The sequence below is a fragment of the Rhinichthys klamathensis genome, unplaced genomic scaffold, assembly GCF_029890125.1.
Source record: "Rhinichthys klamathensis goyatoka isolate OS25496 unplaced genomic scaffold, OSU_Roscu_1.1 h1tg000243l_1, whole genome shotgun sequence".
In the NCBI taxonomy this organism is placed as follows: Eukaryota; Metazoa; Chordata; class Actinopteri; order Cypriniformes; family Leuciscidae; genus Rhinichthys; species Rhinichthys klamathensis.
Genome location: NW_026606765.1, coordinates 2,048,545 through 2,057,919, shown reverse-complemented (window position 1 = coordinate 2,057,919; position 9,375 = coordinate 2,048,545). Strand labels below are relative to the sequence as shown.

General features: G+C 34.6%; 2 protein-coding genes across 2 annotated transcripts; both read right to left on the bottom strand.

Moving 5' to 3' along the window:
* Positions 1-534: 534 nt before the first annotated feature.
* lypc (ly6 domain containing, pigment cell) lies at positions 535-1,930 on the bottom strand. The gene is made up of 3 exons (XM_056265955.1): positions 1,732-1,930; positions 1,282-1,401; positions 535-1,089 (listed from the first exon to the last, which is right to left on the bottom strand). The coding sequence occupies exons 1-3, from the start codon at positions 1,781-1,783 to the stop codon at positions 881-883; spliced, it is 381 nt and encodes a 126-aa protein (XP_056121930.1). The 5' UTR covers positions 1,784-1,930; the 3' UTR covers positions 535-880.
* Positions 1,931-2,746: 816 nt separating this feature from the next.
* rps5 (ribosomal protein S5) lies at positions 2,747-6,881 on the bottom strand. The gene is made up of 6 exons (XM_056265954.1): positions 6,745-6,881; positions 5,991-6,098; positions 5,030-5,239; positions 4,732-4,860; positions 3,975-4,073; positions 2,747-2,859 (listed from the first exon to the last, which is right to left on the bottom strand). The coding sequence occupies exons 2-6, from the start codon at positions 6,096-6,098 to the stop codon at positions 2,791-2,793; spliced, it is 615 nt and encodes a 204-aa protein (XP_056121929.1). The 5' UTR covers positions 6,745-6,881; the 3' UTR covers positions 2,747-2,790.
* Positions 6,882-9,375: the final 2,494 nt, after the last annotated feature.

The window sequence follows — 9,375 nt, the reverse complement described above, 5'->3', positions numbered from 1 at the left end:
CTAGCCAAGTTTTTTTTATACATAAGTGCATTTCTTGTCTGTTAAACCACTTTTAATTTTTAATTTTTTGCAAAGAACTTTTGACTGGCTCTTTGTCTACTGTTTATAATTATATTATTCTTGTTAAATTCTTTTGAGTTGTAACTGTACGTATTTGTTTTTATATGTTCATTTAAAAAAAAACTAGTGTGTGATTAATGCACAAAACCAATTCCCTTTTTTTATTTAAAAAAAACCCATACAAAAATGCATTCATTTCTACTGTATAGAAGAAAGAAAAAAATCAAGCACGACTATAGGCACAATTTAAATAATGTTATTTATTAAGTTGAATTTATCCATGTGTGAAATGCAGCAATGCTGATTAAAACAGTGAAGGCTTCTTGCTAGCATTGTTATAAAAATAGATACAAGGGTTGGTGGCACTTTATTTTAGTGTCCTTGTTGCACATAACACTTTACAATAAGGTTTTATTATTTCACTACATTAGTTAACATGAACTAATAATGAACTGCACTTCTACAGCATTTATTAATCTTTATTTCAACATTTACTAATACATTATTAAATCATATTTAATACATTAACTAATGTTAACAAATTAACCTTATTGTAAAGTGTTGACATAGCAATACATGCAACTAACCCTAAACCAAACCCCAATACTAATCCTATAGTAAGTACATGTAGTTAAATACAGACACCTTAAAATAAAGTGTAACCCAATGGTTCTAGGAATTACTTTATTCTTTAACAGAACTTATAATTATTCAAGATATCCCCAAAAGTGTGTTATTGTTGTTGTTGGTGGTGTTAGCCTATACATTTTGTCTGTTTTTGTGTTTTTATTTTATTTTAAATAGAATCCATTAGTTGAGTTTACTGTGAATAAAGCAATGCCAGAAGAAGCGAGAGCAGAGTGCTGGACCAGACGCCAGCAGAACTGGCTGAGATGCCGTTGCAGAGCAGAGTATCACAACAGTCACTGGTGAAGGTAAAGTTTAAACCAAAGGCAAACTTCTCTCCTGTTAATCCACACAGGGGAGGAAGAGCACAGCTCTTTTCATACAGGGTGACCTGAAAATCCCCTGTTCAAAGAAAAACACACATAATGACAAGCACAGAAATAGGCTACATGCTCAATTTGCATGGCACCTTTTTGAAAATGTCCGGCTTATGCAAATTTGTTTGTTAAATTCTAGTAACATCCACAATGCTCAACACAGCATGATCACTGGAACTGTCACAGACTGAACGGCATTAATGACACATGTACATACCTCGCTGTCCAACAGCTTTGCTAGAAAGACAGAGCTGACCCGGCGAACACCTGGTGGGGAACTTGAGACAGTCCAGGGGTGAGATGGAAGGAAATACACATGTATAACAGAACAGAGGAACTGTAAGAGAACAGATGAAAAGAGATACATTAGCAAAATTTGTAGAAGATGATATGCAAAGATACAATGGAATTAAATTAGAAGCTTTCTTTTACCTTAGTGCATAGAAAAAAAAGCATTAAAGTGCACCCTAAAGCACGGTCACTAACTATTCCTAAAAATTACTGTAATATAAAAGGGTTGACATAAATATACACACATTTACATAAACTGTTTAAGAGCTATATTAATAACAGTGTATAAGAGCTATTTTAAGTAATAAAGCTTATGGAAGTGAAAAACTATTACAACAAATGTGAAAACCAATGGCATCGCTTCACTTCAACTTACCCACAGATGGGAGAAGACAAAAGAAGAGGATGTGTCTAAAATGTTGAGACATGTTTAGATTGTCTTAGTCTACAGCGTAATCCTTTAACAGGTCAGAATGGTCCAGTTTGTACATTATCATCTTTTCCTCTAACCCTGCCTTTTTAACATCAAAATGCGACTCCACCCTAGAACATAATTCAATTCAGACTACAGCAGTTTGTTGGTGAAGCTGAGGTGAGAATATCACTGGCAGAGGCCTCCGAATGCCCTTTATATTCCCATGTAAGCATCTATTTTCAAAATAATAATTATTAACTCCTTGATTTAGTGTTGGATTCACCCCGTATAGTTTATGTATGCATCCAATCCATTTGCCATTTATTGTAAATGTACAGAATCAATGTGGGTTTAACGTCAGATACATTACATTGTCAACTGAAGTTCTTCCTTAGCAGCTTTATTGCCAACCAATCCCAAACATGATGGCAGACACAAGTTACCATCAATACTATAGATCTTCAACACAGCTGGCTTCATTTCAGCATACATATTTCAAATCTTGAGGTTACGATCTGATGCCTTTGCTGGCAAAGGTGAAGCAGCAGCACAAATTTAATTACAGAATATATTTGTTAATGAAAGACATGCAGGGTAGAGGAATGTCAAATGACTGAGGGTCTTGTGACTGTAGGATTCAAAGAGATGGTTAAAATCAGTTTTATATAAAGATTTAACTACTAAATTCAGTGCTCTCTCAAGGCAGCTTAGATCAGAAACTAAAACAAGATATAAAATGTTACAGCCAATCAGTTGTCATTTTAGACAATGCAACTGCTAAAATAACAAGGAGCACTGACTCAATACTTTGGGGGAAAAACTGTTTATCTGAGGTAGATCACATTTACCCAAATTCAACTAGAAAAGATTCACACAGCCCTTAAAGCGCTCATCCTCGTTCACCCGACTCTAAATACAGGAGATATATCAGCATTGCATCATTATATTAAGAGAAATAAAAACAACCAGACATGAATACATTTCACTTCTTTTATTGTAATCCAAATTTCTACATGGAGATTAGCGGTTAGATTTGGCCACTCTCTCCAGCTCATCTTTCTTCTTGATGGCATAAGAGTTGGATGAACCCTGCAATACAAACAGAAAAAGAACTTTGTAATAGTAGAACAAACTCAAAAACGACAAGATTCTTACATTAATTTAATGTACATTAAATATGTGTACATAAGGGCTGGGTATTGACACAAATTTCACAATTCGATTTCGATTCACAAGCTTGCAATTCGATTCAATATTGATTATTTTGGATATCAGGTACAATACATGGCAAATTTTCTCAAGGAAAACAAATCTCTTAACTAATGCTGTAAACTATGGGAGTCAGTTGTAGCCTACTAGGCTTCATTAGCCTACAATAATATTGTACAAACACTTAAATTACACTTATTTATTTTTATAATAATAAAGTTATATGAAATATAAACATTTAAATGGTGGCTGTCATAAAAACTTGCCAGATTTATTCAAACATGCATTAAATATCGAAGAACATTAAAAATTATAATGAATATGTAATATGGTGGATATATATTTAGCAAAATGCTCCTCTTTAGAGTTAATTTTTCTAGCTAGCTAACGAGTTTATGGTCACATATGGTTTTTCTGAGGTAAATGTGACCTTACATGACATTGTTTACAAGTTGTTTTACTGACGTCTTTCCACGGTTGAAACACTGATTGAGCGATTCCATGTGACATGATACGGATTTCGATAAGTTGTACTCTAACTTTTAACACACTTTCAGACGTTCATTCATGTTTATTTCGCGCTGTAACTGGTATTATTAAGGCAGAAGAGGAGATCATGTGCGCTGCTGCTTCTCTTGAGCTGAGCCAGAGCGATCTCACGCCACAGCGCCAAAACGGTATTTCTGTTTTTGAATTTCGTAAGAAAATGGACGTAATTTGAAATTTGAGACTTTATTTCATATCAATAGTAACAAAGCACAAAGATTATTGCGATTTATTGGATGGGATGTGCGCTATAATGTTCCATTCATTCATCAAATGAAAACAGGATGACTAATCGATTCTTGAGATTTAAGAATCGATATCGGTTCGTAAAAATTAGAATCGATTAATATCGAGAAATCGATATTTTTTACCCAGCCCTAGTGTACATTAACTGTACATGCTCCGGAGGTGTAGATAATAATAAACTCCAATCAGATTGTCTCTCTCACCTTGGCGGCGTTGATGAGCTCATCAGCAAGACACTCTGCAATAGTCTTGATGTTCCTGAAAGCAGCTTCTCTTGCACCAGTGCAGAGCAGCCAGATGGCCTGAAATCATAACACCAACAGACAATAAGTGACCACTTTCACATATGGACCGTATCTTCACCGGCCACTTCTATGAACAACCAAATCGCAAAGGCCTAATAAAGTGTCTTGAGTTACCAAAAGCATCCTAACTCATGACAAGTCCCTTTAAAAGTCAACATGCAACCCACAAAAACTCATTTTAACTTCAAAATAACTTCATTCCTGGTGTCACTGATATGCACTCTTAAAAAAAGTTTGTTTATTGGCATCTATGGTTCTATGAAGAACATTTAACATCCATGGAACCTTTACATCGAACAAAAGGTTCTTTAGATTATTAAAATGTTCTTCACACAAAGAAAAAAAAGGGGTTACTTTAAGAACTGTTCTTTGGGGAACTAAAAACAGTGATTCATTATATTCAACGACATCAGTGTGAAAACACCCTTTTGGAACTTTCTTTTTTTTTTTGTGTACATCACTACAAAAATAAATAAGTTAACCAATAACCAATTGATTTATGGTAAATGATAGCCACCAAAACACTAAGAATGAACGGCAAAAGACGCATAAAAAGTTTCCATGTCGTGTAAACGGCCCCTAAAGACACTTTAAATAGCCAGATAGAGAGACTTTTAGCAAGTTATCTCAAAACGACACTTCAAGAAAATCAGACCTGGTTGACCCTGCGCAGGGGAGACACGTCAACAGCCTGTCTCCTCACGGTTCCAGCACGTCCGATACGAGTGGAGTCTTCACGGGGGCCGCTGTTGATGATGGCGTTCACCAGAATCTGCAGAGGATTCTGGAAACGAAATAGAAATTGTCTATTAATACAGACTATTAAGATCTCAGAATTGGTTTAAAAAAAGAATTACCAAATGTTACTTCTGCAATATATTTAGACAGGCCTTATACTTTGCTATGACAAAACAAGGCAACTAAGCATGAATAAATGTGTAAAATGGTCTGACCTCGCCAGTGAGCAGGTGGATGATCTCAAAGGCGTGTTTCACGATGCGGACGGTCAGCAGTTTCTTGCCGTTGTTGCGTCCGTGCATCATCATGGAGTTAGTGACGCGCTCCACAATGGGACACTGAGCCTTACGGAAACGCTTGGCTGCGTATCTGCCGCTGGAATGGGGGAGGTATTTGGCATATTTCTCCTTCACGGCAATGTAATCCTATAGAGAGAGAGACATACGTTGATGTGCTTAAAACTTACAGCTTCCAAATAAACATGATCAAAACAATGGCACAAAACCTTCTTCATGCCTTCTGTCAGTGTAATTGTAAAAATGTCCACTTTCAGGTTATGATATTTTTGCTGTGAAATATTTAAAGATTTTTCATATAGTAAACTAAGAATAACTTTTATATTCTTATTAATATTTCAACATATACAGGACTGTAGCCACCTAGATTTACTTCATTCATATTTAACTTTTTAAAAAATCATGTTAAAAATATTAAACAACAGGCTTTTGAGGAACATTTGTACATCTCTCACTCATATTGCTTTGCATTATGTTTTGTCCAAAATTAAAACTACATTGCTTTGATCATTAAGCATTTTAATATCTTACCAAGACATGTTATAGAAACATCTCATTGATTCACAATTGTAAGCTATCAGAATTTCATCTTGCTTTTTGGCCATACAAATAACATCTGCACCAAATTGTATATTTGTGGCCAGTTTGGTCCTTTGAATATGTTATTCCTCCTTGAGTGTAAGCTCCATACTCACTTATAATTCAGTGTGCCATAAAAGCCTTTTGTACAATGCTAAACAAAAAGGCTTTTTTGTCTAATACACATATGATTTCATATGTAAGACTACAGGGTTAATGGCAAAATAAAACAAAACAAATATTCACTCCTTACAAAACCATGTCATGTTTATGTCCAGCTGTGTGAAAGTGTCAAACACACCTGCAGTGAGATGTCATTGATCTGCACATCATCTGTGCTCCATTTCCCGAAGAGTTTTATCTCTGGTGTCTCAGCAACAGCTGGCGCAGCCTCCCAATCTTCAGCCATCTTTACAATCAAATGAGAAAAGTCAAAGTTATATGTACATAAGGGTGTCCACAACACACAGACCAACCCACAAAAATCATAGGGGTAGCAAAATAATCCTATATTAATTGAGGGAGAAAAAGCAAGCTGAATTCAACAAAAATAACAAAGTTAAATGTCATAACGCAATTCTATTTTAAAAGATAAGGGTGTCCCACACAAAAAAAAGTGCAGCGAATTTTAATTAATACAATACATAATGTTTTATTCCATTTAAACACATGTATGTTGAAAGTTAAAAGAAGGATACAGAATCACGATCTCGAGTCTTCATATAGATTATGAATATGATCCCAAACTAAGTAGATCCTAAATTTACTCTTAAACAGTACGGTGTAACCCAATAATACAGTTAACATAATTCATCCAAATTTGACACTTTGTGAATGTCATAATTCACATGTGCGGGTTCACTCTCGGTCTTTTCTAAGGGAGAGACAGCGGGCTCATGGACCGCTTGTAGAAGACGCACAAAATCATCGTTTTGACGAGCTACATGACATATACGAGTCAAAATATGAACATGATTCTGTTAACAACCAGATGAGCATATTTTGATGTGAATGGAAAGGGTATAAAGGGTTTAAAATCTGTTTTTCGTCGTTACCTTCGCAGCGTGTGTGTGTATGGCGCACTCGAGCAGGCGGAAAGGAAGAGCGACACGAGGGCCGAGAAAAAAACCACTTCCGCTCGAAGCGCTTCCGTGTCGCGCTCTTCTTCTGCGCTCTCTGCGGACGCTTGAGGGGAGTTATCGCCACCTGCCACTTACTGGGAATATAAGGGTGCACAAATATTACCCAAAAAATGGTAAATTAGACAGTGCACATAACCTCTAGAAAATGTTGCTTTTCAATGAGTTTTGCTGTTTTAGGGTTGAGGTTTGGGTAACAAGTAAAAAAAAAACCTATATCAAAAAATGAGACAGAAGTAGTGTAGCAATAAACACTAAATTTATTAAAATTTCCGATCAATTGCAAACAAATGTTTGATCAATTAGGAATTAAGACTAAAAGCCGCTTTACACCCGACAATTTTTTACATGCTGTTTGTTTCAGCAGAGCTTATATTTCTTATTTTTAGCTGGCATTACATCTTCAGATATCCAGCTAATGACACCTTAGCCACAAATCCTGTTTGTTTGTTTTTTACACCACAATCATCAAATGAATCACAAAATATTCAGTGTATGTCTTTCTGAATACCTACAAACGCATGCATTATCCTGGATCTCTATTGAAATATATTATTTAACCAGCAGAGGGCGGTGAAGCATACACACACAAACACACACACACACACACACACACACACAATAAGCTACTTAGCTTTTTTTCTCTCCACACTCCTTTAAAAAAAAAAAAAATTACAGTCACTCTGGGCTTTACCATAAGCATAAGGGGCCTGTCCAAATCATCGGGGTCAAATACCCACACTCTTGGTACTTTGCATTGTCCCTGGTCTGAAAATGGCAAAGTTCAGCCTACACTCAACGCACACTAAATCCACACTATCAGAGCGGTCTTTGAGGCTAATCCCGTCATTCACGAACTTACATACATCTTCCGATTTCGCGTCATGTCTAGGAAACCTTTCAATTGTAAGTTAAATTAATTAGATATTGCATATAATTCGGATTCAAAACGTAAATTGTTGCACATTTTAGAGGTGGAGACTGCAGAGATTACATGTATTTTGTAAAACGTCTGAAAATGAAGCCCCACAATCACACGTGTCATATTGAGAAAACAAAAATCAAAACACTTCAAGACCACTTGAACACTTTGGCCAAACTACGAAAATACGGCCTGTAAGTATTGACAAGTGCAAGTGGTCTGGTCATGTATTTGGGTTCGAGCTTTGGGGCAGAGGTTCTCAACCAGGAGCCCAGGGCCCTCAGCAAACTTTCAGTTTCTGTTAAAATTATTTAAATAAATATTTTAAACAACTAATTTAATTTATATATGTAAAAAAATGTAATGCACAAATTTAAACTGACACATTTTTTAGTTTATTTATTTTTGTTACAACAAAGGTACCAGAGGCACATAGACAGCATAGACAATAATGTCTTGGACAAAGGGAGTCAAACTGCTTTAAGACACTCCTCATCCAAATCCCCTATGTTGTAGGATTTTGTCTGAATATGATTTATTTTGTAAATTGGACAATAACACCTCATGGTCTACTAAGTGTCCGTGGACAATATATCAAGCAAATTAAACACCAACTCCCTACAATTATTTTCTAATTCGATGTTATAGGCTATTGGTATATTTTCATTCGATAAGTTTGAAAATGAGTTGCCAAAAATATAAAACTGCATGTGTATTTGATTTTGCATTATCTCTTAATTGTAGCCTATGTTATGCCAGTTTACTTTAGTTTAATTTAACTTCAGTTTTCCTTTCACCATTTATTATTTATTTATATATGAATTAATGAAAAAGTTTCCTTGTAGTAACAAAAACTGACAGACACAGAAACAATGGCAAATATCTGTATTGGGAAACTGATCCATCTTCCTCACTGTTATTAGTCAGTTATTGGGCCTGATTCAATATGTCTATTTGTTTATATTTATTGAGCTGTCTTCTTCATATATATATATATATATATATATATATATATATATATATATATATATATATATATATATATATATATATATATATATATATATATATATATATATATTTATGAAGAAGACAGCTTCTTCATAAATATATATGATATATATATATATATATATATATACATATATTAAACGTATGTCTTTAATTACAAAAATATTTTATTTAACTTATTTTTTATTTATAGTTGTTTTATTGCAATAAAACAATGTTAATGTTTAACAATAACAATCAATCGCAAATCAAATACCTAAGTCAACAGAAGGATATTAATAGAAGAGAAAAAGAAAAAAGAAAGAAATATTACAATACGGTATATCAGCATCTTGATAACCGCTTGATAAGCAAATAGCATGGGCCACTACATGTTAGCATCAGCATGTTTTGTGAATAAATCAAACGAAATAATTACGTCTTTACAATAATGTACAGTCTTTTTGCTTTGTTGATGCTGTTAATGTATGAAGGCAATAAGCTTACCCTAATTTAAAAAAAAATAGTAAAAAGTAGTAATTTAGGTATGAACAGTTCTGTTTTCTTTCTCGAGAGAGCGTTTGTTTGGGGCTTTTATTTTGAAATCCTCCTCACTGCAGGTTTGCGCCGCGGAA